Source organism: Centruroides sculpturatus, unplaced genomic scaffold (assembly GCF_000671375.1).
Source record: "Centruroides sculpturatus isolate CEXI.00-Female unplaced genomic scaffold, Cexi_2.0 scaffold336, whole genome shotgun sequence".
NCBI classification, from domain to species: domain Eukaryota; kingdom Metazoa; phylum Arthropoda; class Arachnida; order Scorpiones; family Buthidae; genus Centruroides; species Centruroides sculpturatus.
In genome coordinates, this window is record NW_019384582.1 from 665,799 (window position 1) to 690,357 (window position 24,559).

The following is a 24,559-nucleotide window of genomic DNA, read 5'->3' on the forward strand; positions in this document are numbered from 1 at the left end:
CTGTCAACCATTTTAATGAGAAATTGCTTTGTTTGCTACATGTTTTGTGCGCATTAACATATGTGACTGACATATTTTCTTTTCCATAGCCCAATATGAAGACAAGTGCCCCTAAAACCTAAAAACAGGTTTCTCACACTAGTAGCATTTGAAGGTTTTGTGAATTGCATGCAAATGAAATCTGAACCATGCAGTGGTACAAAATGTAGAACAATATCTACAATGTTCAGATTTCATATAAAATTATTAAATTTTGTGAAAATATAACAATGATCAGTAATCCAATAATTTTGATAATCTAGCACCACTCTGACTCCATAGATGCTGCATTAACAAACTTCTGCTGTAATTAGAATTTATTTATTCTTTACCTGCAGGTATGAGATTATGACTTAGGAACAGATAGATAATATCGAGAAATGTAGATCTAGTAATAAAACATGGATTTTGCCTATAAAAAGAAAATTGTATATATTATTTATTATAATAAAAAAAACACTTAAATTGTGAAATATAAATTAATAATCTAAAACAAATATTCATTTCTTCATAACTGTAATAATAATTATGTTAAAAAAAATATTGTATTAACAATTTTATACAGATAATAAAAAAACATAAGAAATTAAGATTGTTTATTACAGTATATAGAACTTTAAAACAAATAGAGAAGATAAAGCATTTTCTGAAGAGAAGCTTTCTAAAAATAAGAAAATACTTTGAATTTCAAAAGGATATCCAATTGAATTATAGATAAATTAATCATTGTAAATATGATATAAAGATTTGATATCTGATGAATAAAAGAGAAGATAAAGTGATATGATGACCTTCTAATTAACACAAAAAGAAAACAATTATTTTAAAGAATTGTAGTATATAAATATAAGCATCTATTAATCTAGTTTTTGATTAAGGCCAAATGATCTTCCAGATTAAAAATTAAATATTAAATTATTTATAATTATTAAATTTAAAATAAAATAGCACATAACAACTACCTCTAGACAAAATTACCAAATATTTAATTATTAAATAGTAGCCATATTATAGCCTAATATAATCCAGCAGATTATTTGAATTGTAGTATGTTTTATTAATTTTTTAATCATATTAAGTAAGGAATTAACACTGAATTATTTATAAGATACTTTTAGACTAGAAATTTATTACAAAATTTGATTTAATTAAGTATAGTTATTATCATATAATTATTTATAATAATTAGAATTCACTTTTAATTTAATTAATAGTTCGTAACTTACAAATAATTTGGAAAACTTCAGTAAGATTTGTTTATCAAATGAAAGAAACTTTTAAAATTAACTTTTTAAAATTAATACAGTAAAATTTTATTAACCAGATGTTACTTTATATGAACAATTTTCATTAAAAATATTTCATGAAAAGAAATCCTGAACAGTTCCTTTATCAGACTAAATTCAGTTTAATAGTCATCTCTCATAATGATCTGAACAACGGATGTGTATTATGACACATATCTTATATTCAGGTTCAAAAACCACCTGATTTATGCTTCAAATTTGAATTTAAACCTGCATAATAATAATTTTGTTTTGCTAATACAGATTATGTTTTAATCTAGATGACTCCTTTCTCTAATATATCAGGTTAATAAAATTTTACTGAAATTTGCGATGTGCATTAAGGTAAAAAAAAATTTACATACTTCACTAAGAGAATGTAGTTACTTTTTACAGTTTTATAAATGTTTTCTTTTAAATCTTTAATATTATTTGTAGTGATAACTTCTTGAATCAAATAATAAATCTAAAAAAAGAAATATTTGATTTTAAAAATTTGCAAAATATGCTACAAATTTAATTATAAATTTAAAATATGGTATTTAATAAAAATTTTATTTTTATTTTATTTACATCTTTATACCTAAAAATATATAAATAATATAGTGTGTTTTATATACAGTAATGTATATAATCTTGTCAGGAACATGTGTATATACATGGCACAAATAATAAATACAATATAAAATAATTTTATCTTAACTTTTTAACATATATCTTCAACAAAAGAAGTTTAATCTAAATTTATTTCTATTTTAAAAATTAAATTTATATTAAAAACTTTAAATTTTATATAAATATACAAATTTAATAAAAATATTTTCATCATTCTATATTTATTTGAATAACCCTTATATATATTATAAGGGTTGTTCAAATGAAACAGATTAGATCAGGGATGGCAAACCTTTTTGAGTCCACATGCTAGTTAGCATAATTATCTTTAAAAATGTTTGTGTGAGATGAAGTTTTAGATTTGCAATGATAATATTTAAAGAAATGAAACAAATATGCTTTAATTAGGTTAGGTGAAGAATAAATGTAAAAAAGCTAGCTAAAAAAAGACCGATTGGATAATAAACCAAAAGATAATTGAAAAAAATGGTGATGATCCGAAATTGTATGATATATTATGACAGATGGGACCATATTCTGGTCATTGTCTCTCATCTCTGAGAGATAGTGTCTATGTCACAAGCTAGTCACTGATTGTCTAATCATTTGTTTATGTCTCGAGAGATCATTGCATCTCTCCAAATGCGATTCTGGACAACCTTTTCTCTCAAAGATTCTCTTGTCTCTCAAAGACAAGTGGATAGTTGTCTTTCATCTTTTGCCTCAATTTCGTTATATCCAAAATGGACGACTGGATGCTACTCATGTTGTACAGTTGCATTAGAGAACATTCTTTATCTTGAAAAAGAATATTTCGAGAGATAATGCTTCTGATTTTTTTTCCAGTGCCTACTTGGAAATGCTAATGATTCCATTCCAAACGCCATCTTTTTTTAATTAATGATCATACATCAATTACTGAACTATTGAATATGATGTTAATCTTAACCATTTCTCTAAGTATTTTTCAAAATATTACCATCTAATTTCTCCTTAACTAAGAAAGTACGCTTTTCTAACTTAGGTTATTAAAATTTTTATTTGTTAAATTTTTATTTGTTAAGAGACAATTTGACATTACAATTTGTAAAAATGTTATAAAACAAAAAACATCTATGTCAAAATTACGTGCCTTATTTGAACTCATGCTTTCCTTACAAAGGAATCTATAATTTTGTACTCTTCATTTTCAAAAATTTTACAATTTTATTGGTTAAAATTCTGTGATATGTTGCACATGCAGATTTCCCAAACATATATAATCAAGCTAGTAGAATAGTGACATTAACAACAAAGATAAGATCCTTACAAAATGACCAGAATTGCCTCTGTCTCTGAGAGATGAATTTCATCTCTCATTTTGACATCATTCATCTCTGAAAGAAGAGATGAGAGATAAGTGACCAGAATATGGTTTATAATCATGATTTTTCTTGACATGACACTTTAGGCATGTATTCCATAGGTTTGCCACCCCTGGATTAAACTGTATAATAGATATGTTGTTACTGATCACTACAGCAGGATTACAGTATATAGAGCATAGTGACAAAATTGCATTTGCTGCTGTAGGAAATCATTTCCTGCATTCAGACAATTGTTCCAATATGATATAAGATTGTTAATAATAAACCAAACAATTGCCAATTAATTATGGCAATCATTTGGTTTATTATTAATACATCAGGCTTAGTGATGTTTATATATATATAAACACTGTGCCTGGGTAAAGCAATAGCTGGCTGAGTGCCATAGTGCATAGTGGATGATTATAAAAAGGCCATGGGTATAGAGTCATCCCCAGTTAGCACCATGAGTAACCATGGATGGTTATATCAAGAATTAAATATGTCTGGAAGTGAAGAGTCACTTGGAGGTCTGGGTGACATAAGTGGCAATACAATCTCATGGTAACTGGGAGTTGCAGGTTCAAATCCCACTCTGGGCTGATTGTTTTCTTCCAGGCTATTCTAAAATTATTTAATAAATATTAAATTATTATAATTATTAATTTTGATAAGAGATGGCACCTAACATGTACTGTATCTCTAACACCAAATTACTTAGTATACCTTCCACATAGAAAGATCATGGATGGGATGTTAGGCAGCATTAATCTTACAGTTCCAATATTTCACCTTGCAACTTCTATGTCTTCAGTTCTTTAAAGTTTCTCAAAGGTTAAAGATTCCAGTCTGATAGCAAAGTCTGAGCTGCTGTAACTAAATGGTTCATCAAGCAGCCTTTCTCTTTCTGTATGGAAGACACACGTCTGAATGCATGAGGTGATTTCCTACAGCAACTAAGGCTTTCTTTCTGTGTTGTATATTCTGTAATTCTTTTATAGTAACCAATGATACCATATTTATTGTATAATCTAGAGCAGTGCTTCTCAAACTTTTTTGGATCACTGCCCCCTTGGTTGTGGCTGTTAGTAATCCCTGATTAATGCCCCCTTGCTCTGTGTACACAAAAACAGGGATAGAAGGGAACCAAGCCTACTGCCCCTGTCACCTCCTACCATACCTAATGCCCCCTTGGATAATTCAAATGCCCCCCACAGGGCAATATCACCCACTTTGAGAAGCAGTGGTCTAGAGAAATCATTACATATATGAAATTATTAATTTTTTAAAATACGGCTTTTTTTAAAAGCAAAAGCTCAATAATCAATAATGGAGCTTATTGATTATTGAGCTGCAATTTTCAAATTGCAGACCTATACATTCCCATAACTGTCCATCTGTCTGTCCTTTGTTAATCTCAAGAACAGAGTTAGATAGATGAAAATCAAGACAAGATATGGAAAGCTTAGGGCCAGAAAACCTGATTAACTATATAATAACTTCTGGTCTGGACCAGAAGTCACTTTATTTCAATTCAAAATTTTCTCAAGAATAAAGTTAGATAGATGACTGGCATGACTTGATTGTTATCAGGAGAAATATGATGTACAGAGACAAGACACTATTAAAATCAAGACTAGATATGGAAAACTTAAGGGCTGAAGACCTAATTAACTATATACAAACTTTCTGTCTGGACTGAAAGTCATGATTTTTTTAAATTAAAAGATAATTAAAACTTGCAGCCTGGCATTGTGACAATGTCACAATAAACATTTGCTTATTCTACATAAATTTCAACCAAATGACTTTGTTTATAAATGTTGATATACAGGGTGACACAAAGTTTGGATCCACAGAGAAATAACTTATACAATTTATTTAATTGTTCACAAGATACAGTAAATACTTGAATTGGTGACTTTTGTTAAAACATGTTTAAATGTTTGTAGGCCATGTGGAGTCAACAGTAATCCAAAATTATTGATTCACTAAAGAAGACAATTGTTTGTGTATGATATCATCAGTGTAACAATTTTAATAAGAATTCAAAGATGTGTTCACTGAATTTAGAAGTGCTTAGAAGTTTAAGTGCTATCAATTCAAGCATTTATTATAATTTGTAAACATTTCTATAAATTGTATATGTTATTTCTCTGTTGGTCCAAACTTATGTACCATCCTATATAATCCTTAAGTAAAGATAGCCTTTAAAATTATAATAGTCTTATTTTACATTAAAGTATCTTGTGAGTCACTACATGAAATGAAATTCCACAAATTTGTGCTCCATTCAAGCAGTCCCAGCCTACACACTTATGAAGCCATTTACAATCAACAGAAACATGTTAAGTGTTTTTAAAATGTTTTACTTATGTTTTTACTATAACAAATAACATTTAATTCAATGATTCTCAATATAAAGAGCAAAATTTTATTACACTTTATAGAGTATGCTAGTTTAGAAAAATATATGCAATCAAGAGTATTTTCCACAATAAATAAAATTTGCTAACTAATTCTCTATGTTCAAAATATAAGAAACTGGAGGGGAGTTTTATGACTTAAGAGTCAGATTTAGAGGCACTAAAAGTGATAAACTCATCCTACTTAATGTAACCATTTGCTATCTGTAAATTTATGTTTTTCAATCCTGCATTCAACCGTCCAGGTTCAATCCTGGATTTCCCAGTGCAGTAGACTGCTATCTAGACTGCTCGGCCATCTGGCCTTATCTAAAGAATGTTGTGTTTAATGGGCACATTACAAATTTAGCAGAACTGAAAGCCAGCATCACACATCATATCCACAAAAGCTCTACAAAAACACTCAGATCTGTTGTTGAACATGTTATTTTGCAATTTTCAGCTTGAATCAGAATGCAAAGGACAGCATATTGAACATTTGTTGTCACTTGTAAATATTTTTTACTTTTGTACTGCTTTCTATCATAATAAAACATGAACTGTCTCCTAGTGGCCAATTTTTGAAGTTAATTTTTTTCTTCACAAAAAAAAAAATTCCATTGTTTCACAGATATTCATGCAAAATGTCAAGTCATTCTGACCAGTGGTTCCTATTTCAGACATTGTGAAATCGGAATTTTAATTATGATTACCCTATAGATTGCTATATTATTATTATTATTATTATTATGAAATTTAAAAAATGTTTTTACCTGAAGTAATTTTCCATGTAATTTATTTTGATAAGTTAAATCATCAGCACAAATTGATTGAAAAAGTTCATTTAAGAATTGCAAGCATTCATCAGGAGACAATAATGGAATTAAGGCACGTGCAGCAAGTACTCGTGTTTTCCAAATTGAACTACAGGCTGCTTGTTGTACAAATGGAACAAAACAAATGAGGTTTAAATTAGAATCACAACCTTCTACTGGTGAAGGATATAATCTTGATAGAAGGAGAAGTATTGGATATAGTGTTGGATGGAGATACGAACTATAAATAGAAGCAATTACCAGGTTAAATTTAATTTAAATAATTTAATTTAAATATATATATATATNATATTATATATATATATATATATTATATTTTTGCAGAATGACCAGCATGCTGGTCTATCTGGTGAAGACCATAAAATCAGATATTTCCATATGGTAAAAATTGGCATGCTGGTTTATCCCAGGGAAATGCAAGTGTGCTGACTTAAGTGAGGTTACACATCCCTATCTAGAGGGTACATTAAAAAAATAATAATAAATTACATCACATAAAAACGAATGAGTTTTTATTCTAAAACTGTGAAACTAACAACTTAAAATACTCATGAAATTTCGAAAATGCTTTTTTTGTGTGTTTTATTGTTATTTGATTCAAAAATGCAAAAATAAACATATAAAACTTAAGAAACTTGCTATAAATTATCTCAGCTTACATCAATTAACATTGGTTTTATGTGAAATTTGAGAGGAAAGTGTTATTTTTAAGGTTGGGATGGATGGTCAGTGTAGCTCACACTGACTAACTAATACTACTAATACTACTACTATTACTATTGTCAATAATTCGTTAGCTGTTTTATTGTCTTGTAAATGAAAACTCTCTTTCTGATTTTAAGTCAGTCAAATTACAATGTTATTATTTTATTGTACTTGAAAGAATGTTTTCTTTAATGTTTAATGTTAATTAAACATTAAAGAAAAAGAACAAAAGAACAAAACATTATATCTGATTAATTTTATATTTTAGTCACAGTTTAACCATCATGCCAGTAACCTCAGAGTTTCCGGCAAGCTGGTCTCCCCGTTTTTATGTGGCATGCTGGTCATTCCATGAAAATACAGTATAAGTAAATTTTTAAATATATATAATATATATATTTAAAATATATATATTATATATATTAATCCATTTTATTACCTTCTAGAATTAACTGAAGATGACATTTCTTGTGTTGCTTCTTGTAATTCTTTAAGCAAGAATTCAAACAGTGAAGGAAAATGCAAGAAAAAAACACGTCCTGTCATACAGTTTTTTTTATGGGGTTCATCTTTTGAACGATTGACACCAAATATACGAGTCATCAAAGCAGTAAATAGCAAAGTTGCTGAATTTTGAACCTAATTCATTATAAAGAAAATTTGAAATATACATTATTAATCCACTTCAGGAATAATTTATCCATATTTTATAAATATCCTTAAAATAAACTATATTATTATATATTATATTAAAGAATAAAACCTAATTAAAACTAACATGACATATAAAATATAATCAAAATTATAATTTTAAGTAATTAGATTTATTAATAATCACATAAATTCATCTTCTCTGAGACAGTTAGTTCCATAAATTCAAGAAATGACAATTATAAAAATCACTAAACAGTTCAAGATGTCACCAACTTCTGAAACTAGCTTTTTGAGATTTTTTTTATGATTCTCATGTAATATTGTATTAAACTTGGTATACTACTATTTATTTCAAATTTTGTTATCTTTAGCCCAGTGTTTTTTCAACCTGTGGGTCGCGACCCCCAGAGGGGTCGCAAAGCCTTACACGGGGGTCGCAAGTAAAAAAAAAAAACAAGTGTTTATATGTTCTACACTACAATAAAAAAAACTACAATTTTGTTGATAAGGCTAGGCCTGTTTATTTTACAGTACAATTGGTTTTTCGATTGATATTTGGGTGTCAACAGAAAGAAAAGTAAATATGTAGTTTTTAAAATCACTGATATAGTTTTAATATGGCCCTGAGAGGTCGCCAGAATTTTTTAACTTGTAAAGGGGTCGCGTATTTAAAAAGGTTAAAAAACACTGCTTTAGCCTATCTATAATTAAGTAAATTTTAAATTAACTAATTAAAAATGATTAAAGAAATTCAAAAACAAATTTTTTCTGGCAAATATTAATCTGATACAGCCTAAACTTTTAATAAGTACCATAAAAGTTTTATGATTAAATAACTCATTACATTCATTAAAATTCATTTCTCTTGCATGAGATAGTTGGATAAAACATGGATAGAGTAATGCAAATATCACGGCTTTGTACTACAGATATGAAACATTTTTTTACGTAAAACAAAATCTTATTCATTAGTAAATCAATTTATCTTTATCAAAATTAAGCAAAAAACATAGATTATATTTTTATACTATAACAAAAATAGAGCATGGTTTAATCCATTCCAAGATTTGAATCTTCTTCTGCCCAACTCCATTTGAATAAGCTTACTGTTTGTTTGTTTATTGTCTTAAACCAAACTTAAGTCTAATCTGCTGGATTATTTTTTGCTATTTTAAGCTAATTTTTAATTAAATAAATATCTAAACTTTGACTAAAGGTAACTGTTTATCTTTTCCATCTTGTTACCATCTTTTGTAAAGATTGATAATTAAAAATTCAGAATAACAACTTTGAATAATAATTCAGAAAATTATTTTTCAAAGTCATTATTCTGAATTTTTTAATGGTGACATGAATCCAGCTCTATATTGATAATTCACACAGTACAGCCTGAAATATAATAAAGTTTTGTAGGCTTAAATTTAGTTAATAATTTAGGATTCAGATATATTATTTTATATATGTATACATGTATACAAAAATTATGTATTTACAAGTAGTGCATTAATAATCCAATGCAATTTTCTGTGTTATCATTCAATTTATCTATATGGTGTATATATATTGTATACCATTATCTAATCATAAAATTTTACTCTATTTTATTTTTACCCTCTTTTGCATTTTCCCAGACAACATCAGTTATTTAGTAGAGTATTTATACTATTTAAGGCAAATTAATTGTAATTTTTGTAAAATACTGTAAGGTCTCTTTTTATGCGGATTATTTTTATGCAATTTTGAAGTTGTGCAGTTTGTATTTCGTCCAAAAAATTTTTGGACAAACATACATATAGGCTTGTTTAGGAAGCCCGCGTAAGGACAGTCTCCAAAAATCGTGGAACACTCAAAGCTCACTCCATTTGTTCCGCTGACATATAACGTTTATGGATGTAAAGGACAGCTAGATCTACCTTAATCGCTTTAGTTCCTAGCAATTTTTGATATAAATGTAATTAAACATAAAAAAATATTTAAAACTGAAAAAAATGAAAGAAATGCGTTAATTTTGAAGAAAAACCTTCAAAGTTTAACTTCCTTTGTCTCGCCCTGATGTGAAATTTAACACCGATGAATCTTGTTTACACATCTGGATGACCATGAACACAGCTGGAGTTGGATTTCCCGGGGCATTCTCATAGACGTTGCGGGAGGACAAGGGTTTAAAGTAGGGTGAACACTAACTGGCCGTATATTTTTAAATATTTTTTAAAAATTTGGAGACTTAAAAACATTCCAAAAATTCAAAAAAAAAAAAAAAATTCAAAAATCTTAAGGACCGTGTTTTATGTAACGCTATGTAACCTGCCCGAGTTAACTCGGGAGAGGAACTAAAGGGTTAAAATTTAATTAACTCTTCACATCCAGATGTCAGTGATTTGTTTTTAGAGTGAGCTTTTGCAATTCGGGGATTCCCCTTGTACATGATACCATCGACAAGTCGCTATTACATCATTCTGAGTTTCGCATTGAAAGGTATAAACTGTAATTGTTTTGAAATTAAATTTTATATGAATTTCTTTCAGACATTCAAAGTAATTTATTAAGCAACCTATTTCTTTTAATTTCTGCAAACTTTTTTTATGTGGTTTTAAGTTAATTTTAACTCATTGTTTTGGTTTTATGCGATTTTAGAAAATTACGGAACGTATCCCTACTTTTGCAAGGCAAGTAAAGTCTTTTTTTATGCAAATTTTTTATATGCGCTTTTCTGTAGAACGTATCAATCGCATAAAACGAGACCTTACAGTAATTGTAAAAAAATTTATAATTTTTAAAATATTTTAAATTGCAAATTTTTAAAAAATTTCAATCATTATGACCAAGATGTTTTAGTAAAAACACAAAAAGCATTGTAAATACACAAACAGTTTTATGTGAGATATGAAATTTTTAGTAACATAAAAATTCTTGCTGAGAATAAAGCACAAAATTAGTTAATAAAAAGCTGTAAAGAATTAAAATTATATTTGATTTATATTCTAAATATATCTCAAATGCTACATTAAGATAAACATAAATTTTCAAATTCCTGATTACAATATATTCAATTGTCTCAAATATTACAGTATATACAGAATAATAAATTTCTTACCCCCCAGTGTACTTCCTTGAATCCCTTAATTGATGTTTTCACTCCTTCTGCAACAAAAGGCATAACAAGTTCTCCGAGACATGTATCTTTGTAAATTGCTCTCAAAATATTAAGAGCGTGAACCTATATTACAAAATATTTAAATTAAGATTCATTATTTTAAGATTCTCATTTTTTCAAAAAATAAAGACAATAAATTTATAAAATTTTTATATTAAAAAAATTTTCTCTAATGTTTCAAAGACAGATTAAAATTGGCAGATAACACTAATCATCAAATAATTTGTATCCATTACATACTGACTTTAAACAATAATTTGTAGGTTATCTGCACAAAATTACATTGAATATTTTATAGTAATTTGATATGAATACTGATTTAACCATTATGCATACAAACACACCACAATAAACAGATTTATTAAAAATCTAATGTTTTAGTCTACATGATAGACCATCATCGGAATATTGAGCATTTAAAAATATAATGCAGAAATGTTAGTCTTTGAAATAAATATAAATATTTGGAAAAAATTTAAGTACATAGAGAAATAATGTCAATTTATAATAAGATTTGTATAAATGACTATTGCCTGTTGTTCTACAATAAAAATAAATAAATAAGTAAATAAATATAAATACATAACAGTGTGGATTATATCTGTACTAAACTTGTATTGATGTGCATGTCCTTAACTTGTTAATTAATGAGTACTTCCATGCATTAGCAAGAGATTCAGAGTCATTTGTGATTAAACATTCATCGTTTCACATTCCTTAGCACACTAAAAGTGGTATTAGCCAGGAATTAACCAGAAAACAAAATGATACGTAGTTTACAAGCACAATCCTATGATATATATAATTTTAAAGAATGATAAAGATAGGATTCAAGTAGCATAAAAATGGTAGTGTATAGGATACTAGCTAAGATGAACAACATTAGCATGAACGTGGCCTACATTGGTTACACAAGGAGGAATTTTTCTAAATGAATATATGAGCTCAAATATGATGCATGTAATAGAAGAAACAGCACAGCTCTAGCCTGTATCACTAGCATGGAGATGCTGAGATAACATGGAATGATGCAGATGTGAGAAGCCAAACTTTAATGAATATCTTTTTTCGATTTCATCATACCTATTTTGACAACTAACGCTGTTGACTATCCCTTACTACTACCAGAGAATATCTCCATTTACATTTTCTCAACAGTGAAAGTGACACTTTTCCGATCTGTTGACCTCTCGGCCATGTGTTACCGTTTTAATATCAGAATTGATGGCCAAATGAGTCAGTCGTTGTCTGTTCCTCAAGGAGTCAAAATCATCACAATTTCTTGTGTGAGTGCCCAATCCTACTTCACTTTGGATATTTCACTTTACCTTCGGTCAAATGTGTCTTCAAAGACAAACTTTCCTGAATGATCCTTAATCATTCAGGAAAGTTCAATTAGACAACCTTAAGGCCCTAGTCACAACAAAATCCTAATCAAAGCACATTACCTTGGAGACACCATCCACTCCAGGTATTTATCAACTCATGAAGAATTGTAAACTCTCTCTCTCATGATCACCTCCATTAGATAGGTCAGTTAATCTGATATTATGATATATGTATCATATAATCTTTTTCTTTTCAAATAAATAATTATTTGTTGTTAACCCTAGAGTCTGTGTGCACTACTTCCGTTGCACTGTCTCACCGTCCTCCATCCAGAATCCGATCGCTCATCTACACAGCCGCTTGTATGACCTACTTTCAAAACCAAAACAACCTCACCTTTGCGGCTTCTGTGTCGAACGAGACATGGTGGTGTCAGTCCTGATGAGGCATCAAAAAGGTACTGACCCTCCAGTTACACAAAGATCATCAGACACATCACTTCACTTCTCTAATTTGTGGATAGATAGTAAAAAATAAAAAAAAAAAAAAAAAAGGAAATATTTAAGCAGAAGTTAGCAGGAATATTCTTAAACACAACAGTCTCTGAATCTCTTGCCAATGCATGGAAAGACACATTAATTAACAAGTCAAGAACACATACCAATACAAGTTTAATGCAAATATAATCCACTTTAACAACAGACTTATCATATATTAGCTATGTTTACTGAATAATTAAAAATTAGCAACAAGTAAAACACCAGTATGCATTCAAACAACAAAAACACAATGTTGTCCTTCTCAGCTTGTGTAAACTTAGTAGAGAGGAGAGAGTGTAGATTGTCTATGTTGGGTATGTTGAATTGCAAAAATATAAAAGAAGGGAAAAGAAATAATGGAATGAACAGTGGATATTGGACAGCAGTCTGGTGTTTGGTTACAATATGTATGATTACTGGAGGTGGATATTTGAAAAAAGAATACTCTAATGGAATTTTTATAAAATATATAAAAACTGACTAAAATTATTTTTTGTCAGGGAACTAAAAGCTTTACTTTATCAACACAAATATATATTAATATTACAATGTAGTAACTGTTGTTATTAAATAAATTTTATTCTTTAAAAGTATTTTCTTTAAGATTATTTTAGAAGAGATAAGTGTTTATAATAGTATTAAAAATCAAAAAACTTATTTGTGAACATTTTTTATTTTATGGTAGTTTTAATTACAAATTAATAATAAGTATACTGCATGCTTAGCTTTTTAAAGAAAACAATTAATAAAATACAGTATTTGAATTAATACAAATTAAATAATGTATGTGATTTTACACTATAATAAAGAAAAAGATTTTTATGATAGAATGAAATTTCAGCAAAATATTAAAATATTAGAGTTTAAGAAATAATTATATTATGAAATCATTTTTAATTGTTTTTAATATAAAATTATAAAGATTATATTATATAATACAAGTTTTGCATCTGAATTATTCTATACAAAAATTGATATCAATCTGAGAAAATAAATAAAATCTTAATTAAAAAAAAAATATACCTGAGCATCAACATTTTCAGTGAATCGTGATAAATCCAATAATTTCTCCATAGCTTGCTTAAAACAATTAAATCCAGTTACATTTGGTTCTGTAATTAATAATGCCTGAAAATTATAAAAAAATTTAAATAAACATTGAAATAATGAGAAAAATACATCATAAAAGATTAATTATTTAAAATATACAATATGTAATAATTTAAAAATTCTTAATCTTAAAATCTTAAAAAATGTTCAGTAAGGATAATAATTATCCTTACTGAACTTTTTTAAGATTTATTTTAAGATTTTAAAGTTTCTTAAAAATTATTATGAACAGAATTAATAAATTTAACTGTCTATATCAGGGATGTCCAACCCGCGGCCCGTGGGCCACATGCGGCCCAAGGCAAGTTCCAATGCGGCCCAATAGAGGTGTAAACAAAACCGACAAATGTTTTAATTTTTTATTATTTATTTATTTCAACAGCATAAACTCAGAAATGAAGTTTCGCAAAGCCATAAACCTTTATTCATATTTTAGTTTTGAGTGGAAATGAAATATTTTAATGTACTTGGAGATGTGTGAATGAGGAAGGATTACTAAATAAAGCTGAAGTTGTGACTCAAAAGATTATAGACCCAAATTTGGTGAAAAGAGAGAAAGGACAAAAGATAAAAAGTTGTCAGAAAGGTTAAATAGTTCTTTTGTTAGGCAAATATTGAGTCTTAATTTTCCAATCTTTCTCACTTTATCTTTTGTCCTTTCTCTTCTTTTTCTGAATTTGGCTCTATAATCCTTTGAGTTAAAACTCCAGCTTTATTTAGTATTCCTTCCAGCATTGCAAGATTTGGCTACATTGCGCCAAATGTGGCTACTTTTTTTAGTTTAACGTAAAAAAAATATCATTTGGTGCTTTGGCTACTTTTGGGGCTACATATCATTTATAAATATATTAGTTGAATAAAAATGCACTTTAAAATGGTGTTTCGTCACTTTTTATTAATCAGAGACTCAAATAAACCAAATAATTGCGTTTTATCAAATAAATGAATTTATCTATTTCTAAGTAAAAATTAAAGTGTCTGTAGAAGTAATTTTTTAAAATATCCTGTTTCGTGATAAAGTTTTAATACTTATTATTATAATCTAGACATGTTAATCCTTAAATATACTTGTATATTGGGCCACAAGTATATATTATATATACTTGTGGCCCAAAACTCCATGACTTCTTCCAATGTGGCCCAGAGAAATGAAAAGGTTGGACACCCCTGGTCTATATCATTTAATTATATGTCAAAATAATAATAATAATAATAACAACAACATATTTATTCAAGAAGAACAAATTTAAACTACATGTAATATTTTGCCTATATTTAAATATTTGATATAATAGTATATTTATAGCAGAAAAATAGTATATTTAAAGCAGAAAGTATATTTATAGTAAAAAAAGTAGCTTAAAAATCAGAACAAAAATATTATGCCAGATTATTATTTTGTATAATCAAAATATAATCATTATTCTGTAATCATTCTCATTTCTTCATAAATCATGTAAATTAATGAACAAACTAATTATATTTAATATTTTTATATTTTAAGATTTTTGAACATGGTTTATGAGTTATTTTACATGAATATAAATATAGGGTGTGTCAAAATGAGACCAACAAACTTCAGGTGTAAATAAATGCTTGTTATAAAGGACATCAAACAAGCATTAAGCATTTATTGCCAATAAATCAAAATTTGCAAATGAGTCATTTTGCCAGTAGAACAAATCAACAAATGAATCAATAGTTTGTATACATCGAAATATAAATGATGCTGTCATATCCCACACTAAATTTACACAATTGTTTTGGCTGTGGTTTTTACATAATTTAAGTAAAATATTATTTTGGATTAATATATTTTTTCATTCAGAAAATATCTAAATATAAACAAGTTTTGTATTTAAAGGAAGAAAACAGATCATAATTTAATATAAAAAGATAACTTTATTTTCGTTAGTTAAATCATAAACATTTAACTATTATATAACTTTTGATTGAAAGTACATTTAACTATTCTATAACTTTTGATTGAAAACTTTTTCTAGGTATTTTTCCATTCCTAATATTGATTGCCAGAAAGAGATGATATCTGATTTTGTAACATATTGCTGATAGTTATTCCTTCCCATTTTGCTTGTTGCTGCATTCCTTTTGGCATTGTGTTACTGTATGCACATCTCTTTGTTCATTTTTGTTATGTTAAGATCACTTTCTTTCTAAACAAGTGATAACAGTTACTCTCTTAGATAGATGTCAACTAACATCTAGTGTAAACAAAACATAGTTCCCTAAAAAAGATATAATATAATAAAAACTTAACTGTCAATTCTACTTTATATGTTTTAAAAAATCAAATAAGCAGAGAGCAGCTATCTGTTACAGAATAGTAAATTGCAATAATTTAGAAATATGAATATTTTTCAAATTTATAAATTTTTGTAATCACTAACTCTATTAAGTCTTCACAGACTATTTGCTTCATATAAAGCAATTGAGTTTTCAAGAATCAGTGTTTACTGACAATTTTTTATTATTACAAATTTCTTTTTTGTCAATAACACTCCAACAAAGAAGAATACCCTGTAATTATAAAAAATTATATTAAAATTTTGTATAATTATACTTTACAGTAACATTTTTTAAAGACAGTAGGAAATCTTTATTTGTCACTATACCAATTACGAGATTTTTGTCTGTTTCTATTTTCTAATGTTTTTAATTTTTTAATTTAGCAATTACAGATATCTATAATAGCCATTTATCCTTCTACTAAGACTTGGTTAACTTCCATAGAAGTCAAAATTTTTGTTTTAATATTATATTACTGGCTCTAATTCTTGCCCATCATTCAATTAACTCAAAAAAGGTTACCATTAAATTTCTAATAACTGTTTTTACCTGAACAGCAAATGGAACTCCAGCACTTCTTCTAGTTGGACACAGTTTTAAATCTCCTTTTCCACATAATGAATCAAATAATTCTTGTAGCCATATTTTTGGCAAGTGATGCAAAGATGTTCTGCTAGATCTATAAGATGATAATAGTTAAACAATTAAGCATTATAAAATTAAATCATTATTATTAAACTTGTATTCATCTCAGAATATTACATTATATCTAATTTTAAATCTAGAAAACATATGGTATTAAATTTTACACAATAGTTATATATTAATTAGTCTCTGATACCAGACACAGGTCAAATTTTTTCTGCAAGGTCAATAGAAAGTATGCTATATTTATCATCATCTTGTGTTCATTTAAATGGCTTAATTTGCTTGCCATTTAATTTTAGTTTAAATAAAAACCAGAATGATATAAACAATGTAGCTATTTGCATAAACAACATGACCCAGGATTGCCTTCATTTGAAGCATTAGAAGACTTACATAAAAAAATATAATAATTTTTTTAGAGTCTATTCTTTAATCCTTTTTACAGTCCAACTCAGAAATAACAGCAAAACTGACCTGAACATATAACTAAATCTTCAATTATTTTATTGAAGATTAACCAAAACATAGAATATTAAAAAATCACATAAGTTAAAAATGATCAAGGCGCCAACCTTTTATTATGAAGCCCTCTAATAGATATTGTGAAAAATTTTATTAATGTTTTATTGTAAAAGTGCCGAATCCTACAATAAAAAGTTGGCATTTTGATCAATTTTAACTTATGTAATTTTTTTAATATTCTATGTATGTTGTTTTATTTAGTTATTTCTTTGAGCCAGTTTTGCTATTACTTCTGAGTTGGACTGTAAAAAGGATTAAAAAATAGACTCAAAAATAATTATATTTTTTTTATGTAAGTCTTCTAATGCTTCAAATCAGGATGATGTTAAATGTAGCACACCCTCTGCTGACCTTTCAAGAAACATACTAGAAAATGATTTCACACCACTATGGCCCAAACTTCCATTCTTAAATAATGTTTGGATTGTAGATCCCTGTTCATCTGGGAGTCATTATATAGATCTTTGTTAAAACCCTGCAACTCTCCCACTCTCAAACTCCCTGTTATATGGATAACACTTTACAAAAACTTAAAACCTTAATCTTTATGTTCTTATTAATTATCAATATCTAGATATTTATTTTAACCTTATTTTGTTTTTATGTTATTTTTCTTAACACTATACTGTATTTTATTTTGGTTATCGATTTTTTTATTTTATTTAGCCACATTTTATATATGTTGTGAATATCCTCTGTATTTGTTTTAAATTCAAATCAAAACTTTTACTCATACGTTTTAATTCTAGCACTTACTACACATTTAGATTTAGAACATGTTCTTACATTTGGTCAATGTGAAAAAATTTTTTAAATTGCTATTCAAATTTTGAATGTTCTTTGTTCACCTAAGGATGACATTTAAAAATGTTGAAAGTACTTGTATATATCCAATGTCAATAAATAAATAAGTAAATAAATTTAATACCAAAAGGCAGTATATTTCCTCTGTAATCTATATTTAGCATAGTATGTGAGTATATAAATTTTTCCATAAAGCTTAACATTCTAATTCTGGAATGTACTGTACATGTGATTGTTACAATATTTATAATTTAGAAATACATTTGAAATTCAAAAGTTGTTCTACACTTTTTCATCTAGAATTATGTGAGAATTAATATTGTAATGATTGTAATTAATTTTAAATATTGTAACAATTATATGTAAATTCCAGAATTAAAATGTTATACTTTATAGACCTGAAGCAGATTTGTTATTAGATAAAAAACATTTGTCAATGTTGAATTAAAGCCTGTTGGTTTTAAAAGTATAGTTGATAGTTGTATGTGTTCAAGAACAATTCATCCAGCATTTGTGAATAATTTAAGATTTTTACATATTCAATCATAACTGATTAATGCATAAAAATTTAAAGTCCTGTTTACATTTACTTCATTTTTATTCATAATTATTTAATCTGCATTTATTTTTAAGCCATAATAAACAGTTAATTTGAATTAAATTTTCAAAAATATTAATGTGTTTTCATTGCTTTAAATATATTAAACTACAATATAATATTACATAAAAAATTAATTTTCTGTACATTCTTTAACTTAATTTTTCAAATATATATAATTTATTACTTTTAATTCTATTTAAAAAATAATGATAAATTAATAATGTTATAGAAATTTATTTTTATTATATACTATGAAAAATTATATCAAAATAAACAAATTACCTCCAAAGTCTGTGGCATAATTTTGAAAATCCTATATAGGCTTGTTCAAAAGCTCCACGATGTTTAACTTCAGCTAACTGTTGATTAAAAAATTCACCTATTTTCAAAATCTATCAAAATAAAAATTTTAAATACTTGTTACTTTTGACAATAAATAAAAAAAAACAATAAAAGAAAAATTTTAAACCTGGTCACAAGAAATAAGGCCATTATCATTTTCTTCTGAAATAGGAACTTTTTGACAAATATCACCAAGCAATAATGATACTTCTTTATGTGCTCTCCAACTGCATAATAATAACATTTGTGCTGTCACTGCTCTAGTTTTCATTACATCAATTGTTACAAAAGACTTGCAATAATCATCATTTAAATTTTTAACTATTTGTGCAGTTTCAAAACGTCGACCAATTGCTTTTTGTACCGCTGACTGTAACTGATTCAATGTTTCTAAAAATCATAATTTTGTTAGTTATAATCTAATAAGATTAATAAAAGATTTAAAAAATTTTTAATAGTATTCTATTTCATGCAGTATGATTTATTATTGTTATTGTTTTTCTATCAAATCATTTTAAAATATGATGAAATACATTAGATTGAATGAGCTTATACATCAAGCAATAAAATAAATAAATAGTAGCAGTTTCTAAATATACACTGTTACATACTACATGCAACAGTATATATTTTATAAATTAAAAAATTATAGAAATTTCTAATTAATTATCAGAAAGATTGAGAATTGAAAAAGTTTTTCAAACACTTATTTCAAATATTTTTAAATAAAATTTTATTTGATTTTATTTATATTAGACAAATATTAGATATATTTATAACTCTCTACAGAAAGAGTAACAAATTCATCTAACATTTTTCATGTAAAATCTAACTTTAAAATATTTGAAATAAGTGTTCAAAAAAACTTTTTCAACTCTCAATGTTTCTGATGATTAGTTAGGAATTCCATTAATTTTTATTTTTATAAAATAATAAAATTAGTCATACTGTAGTAATTTCAAAAACTAATAACATAACTATATTATTGGTTTTTTGAATAAACAAAAGTATTGTTTATTCAAAAAAGTATATTAAATATATCAGAAATATTATAAAGTTTATAAACATTTCTATTTTAAATTATTATTTTTTTACTTCTTTCTCATGTAAATGTTTATTTGAATTATGGAGTCACTAATAGAGAAGAATTGTATATTGAATCATAAAGATTAAGGTGATGATGGCTTCTATTGATAAAATAAACAATTTGATCAAAAATGGTAACACTGAATTCTGTACAATCTACTGGTTTGACATACTGAGTAAATTATTAAATTATCATTACATAGATAACAGATCAATAATTTATTATTAACAAATTAAATTCACTTTTGATACTAATGTATTTTTTTGTTTTTTGCCTCTACTATTATTAAACATATTTACTATCTTAAGGTAGTTATTTATATTAGTGCTTATCACATCAGTGAACATAAACACAAAATTTCTTAAATTTAATATATATTTAAGTTTATAATAATTAAAACTTTCAATATGTACAAAATATGTAAAATACACCCAAAATGCATTTCAGACTTTAAAATAGACTCTCTTCAGTTGATGTTTTAATTAAACACATGAGAAAGTATACATAAAAGTTATATTAAAAAGCCATAATAACAATAAAGACAACACAATTAAGAAACTGTCATCATTATTACATCCTTTTAATATAACTTTTATGTATACTTTCTCATGTATTTAATTAAAATACCAACTGAAGAGAGTCTATTTTAAAGTCTGAAATGTATTTTGGGTGTATTTTACATATTTTGTACATATTGAAAGTTTTAATTATCGTAAACTTAAATATATAAATATATATATATAAGCAAATTTTCAGTTAGGAACTACAATTTTATTTTCAAAATTGACAAATGCAATTTATATAACAAATACAATATATATATAACAAATGCAATTTATATTGACAAATACAATATATAATATATATATATTCAATTTTAGAAATTTTGTGTTTATGTTCACTGGTGTGATAAGCCTTAATATAAATAACTACCTCTAGTTAGTAGATACGTTTAAAAATAAAAAAAATTAAAAAGTAAAAATATAAAGTAAAGTAAAAATTAAATTCAGTAAATAAAATTAAAATTTAATTTAAAATACTAAAACTTTTATAAGGGTATGTGAAGGAAAAAGCTTTCTTTTTTTTGGAAATTACAGATTTTATATTCATTAGATAAAAGACAATTGAATATTCCATAAAATTATTTTACATAAAAACTTTAAATTGATTAAATTTTTAATAAAACAGTTTCTTAAAAATTATACATTGAATAACATTATTAAAACTGATAAACAGTAGTTAAATTTCAAGTAAATTTATATTGTAATGAAACATTTAATAGATGTATAATATATGTTTATAGTGACATGAAACAAATTTCAGTTTAAAATAATATTGATTCAACAGATTTGTAGTAATTAAGTAAATTAAATTTTTATTTTTATATAACAGAATAAATAATTTTTATAGTAATCTGTTATGATATATGTTTATAGTAATCTATTTTATATAATATATGATGTATCTGTTGTCTTACTTAATTTATAATTTTTTTTTATTATGTCTGTTATATCTTTTATATTTTGTAATCATTTTATTGGGGATCATTTTTTTTTTTCTTTGTTATTGGGGAGTGGAATGGAATACAATCGTCTCTGATGTTTCCAATTAAATGTAAATAAATAAATAAATAAATAAATATTAGTTNCAATAATCATCATTTAAATTTTTAACTATTTGTGCAGTTTCAAAACGTCGACCAATTGCTTTTTGTACTGCTGACTGTAACTGATTCAATGTTTCTAAAAATCATAATTTTGTTAGTTATAATCTAATAAGATTAATAAAAGATTTAAAAAATTTTTAATAGTATTCTATTTCATGCAGTATGATTTATTATTGTTATTGTTTTTCTATCAAATCATTTTAAAATATGATGAAATACATTAGATTGAATGAGCTTATACATCAAGCAATAAAATAAATAAATAGTAGCAGTTTCTAAATATACACTGTTACATACTACATGCAACAGTATATATTTTATAAATTAAAAAATTATAGAAATTTCTAATTAATTATCAGAAAGATTGAGAATTGAAAAAGTTTTTCAAACACTTATTTCAAATATTTTTAAATAAAATTTTATTTGATTTTATTTATATTAGACAAATATTAGATATATTTATAACTCTCTACAGAAAGAGTAACAAATTCATCTAACATTTTTCATGTAAAATCTAACTTTAAAATATTTGAAATAAGTGTTCAAAAAAACTTTTTCAACTCTCAATGTTTCTGATGATTAGTTAGGAATTCCATTAATTTTTATTTTTATAAAATAATAAAATTAGTCATACTGTAGTAATTTCAAAAACTAATAACATAACTATATTATTGGTTTTTTGAATAAACAAAAGTATTGTTTATTCAAAAAAGTATATTAAATATATCAGAAATATTATAAAGTTTATAAACATTTCTATTTTAAATTATTATTTTTTTACTTCTTTCTCATGTAAATGTTTATTTGAATTATGGAGTCACTAATAGAGAAGAATTGTATATTGAATCATAAAGATTAAGGTGATGATGGCTTCTATTGATAAAATAAACAATTTGATCAAAAATGGTAACACTGAATTCTGTACAATCTACTGGTTTGACATACTGAGTAAATTATTAAATTATCATTACATAGATAACAGATCAATAATTTATTATTAACAAATTAAATTCACTTTTGATACTAATGTATTTTTTTGTTTTTTGCCTCTACTATTATTAAACATATTTACTATCTTAAGGTAGTTATTTATATTAGTGCTTATCACATCAGTGAACATAAACACAAAATTTCTTAAATTTAATATATATTTAAGTTTATAATAATTAAAACTTTCAATATGTACAAAATATGTAAAATACACCCAAAATGCATTTCAGACTTTAAAATAGACTCTCTTCAGTTGATGTTTTAATTAAACACATGAGAAAGTATACATAAAAGTTATATTAAAAAGCCATAATAACAATAAAGACAACACAATTAAGAAACTGTCATCATTATTACATCCTTTTAATATAACTTTTATGTATACTTTCTCATGTATTTAATTAAAATACCAACTGAAGAGAGTCTATTTTAAAGTCTGAAATGTATTTTGGGTGTATTTTACATATTTTGTACATATTGAAAGTTTTAATTATCGTAAACTTAAATATATAAATATATATATATAAGCAAATTTTCAGTTAGGAACTACAATTTTATTTTCAAAATTGACAAATGCAATTTATATAACAAATACAATATATATATAACAAATGCAATTTATATTGACAAATACAATATATAATATATATATATTCAATTTTAGAAATTTTGTGTTTATGTTCACTGGTGTGATAAGCCTTAATATAAATAACTACCTCTAGTTAGTAGATACGTTTAAAAATAAAAAAAATTAAAAAGTAAAAATATAAAGTAAAGTAAAAATTAAATTCAGTAAATAAAATTAAAATTTAATTTAAAATACTAAAACTTTTATAAGGGTATGTGAAGGAAAAAGCTTTCTTTTTTTTGGAAATTACAGATTTTATATTCATTAGATAAAAGACAATTGAATATTCCATAAAATTATTTTACATAAAAACTTTAAATTGATTAAATTTTTAATAAAACAGTTTCTTAAAAATTATACATTGAATAACATTATTAAAACTGATAAACAGTAGTTAAATTTCAAGTAAATTTATATTGTAATGAAACATTTAATAGATGTATAATATATGTTTATAGTGACATGAAACAAATTTCAGTTTAAAATAATATTGATTCAACAGATTTGTAGTAATTAAGTAAATTAAATTTTTATTTTTATATAACAGAATAAATAATTTTTATAGTAATCTGTTATGATATATGTTTATAGTAATCTATTTTATATAATATATGATGTATCTGTTGTCTTACTTAATTTATAATTTTTTTTTATTATGTCTGTTATATCTTTTATATTTTGTAATCATTTTATTGGGGATCATTTTTTTTTTTCTTTGTTATTGGGGAGTGGAATGGAATACAATCGTCTCTGATGTTTCCAATTAAATGTAAATAAATAAATAAATAAATAAATATTGTATTATGTGATAAATAAAATTTAGTTTTAACTAAAATAAAATTGACAGCTAAAATAAATTCAAGAAAATCATCAGATCCAAAAGTAGTACTATAATTTTTTACAAATAATCCACAGTAATGTATTACCCATATTATTATAACCTGCA

At 25.5% G+C, this 24,559-nt stretch overlaps 1 protein-coding gene across 1 annotated transcript in view; it reads right to left on the reverse strand.

Annotated features, from left to right (window-relative positions):
* Positions 1 to 24,559, reverse strand: part of LOC111624501 (thyroid adenoma-associated protein homolog) — a 44,791-nt gene that overhangs the window by 13,106 nt on the left and 7,126 nt on the right. Inside the window, exons 4-12 of the mRNA XM_023367356.1 lie at positions 19,370 to 19,632; positions 19,183 to 19,292; positions 16,875 to 17,004; positions 13,932 to 14,036; positions 10,981 to 11,103; positions 7,672 to 7,871; positions 6,465 to 6,747; positions 1,691 to 1,791; positions 372 to 451 (exon numbers count right to left, since the gene is read on the reverse strand). Coding sequence (XP_023223124.1) covers positions 372 to 451; positions 1,691 to 1,791; positions 6,465 to 6,747; positions 7,672 to 7,871; positions 10,981 to 11,103; positions 13,932 to 14,036; positions 16,875 to 17,004; positions 19,183 to 19,292; positions 19,370 to 19,632 — 1,395 coding nt within the window. The remainder of the gene's footprint in view (positions 1 to 371; positions 452 to 1,690; positions 1,792 to 6,464; positions 6,748 to 7,671; positions 7,872 to 10,980; positions 11,104 to 13,931; positions 14,037 to 16,874; positions 17,005 to 19,182; positions 19,293 to 19,369; positions 19,633 to 24,559) is intronic.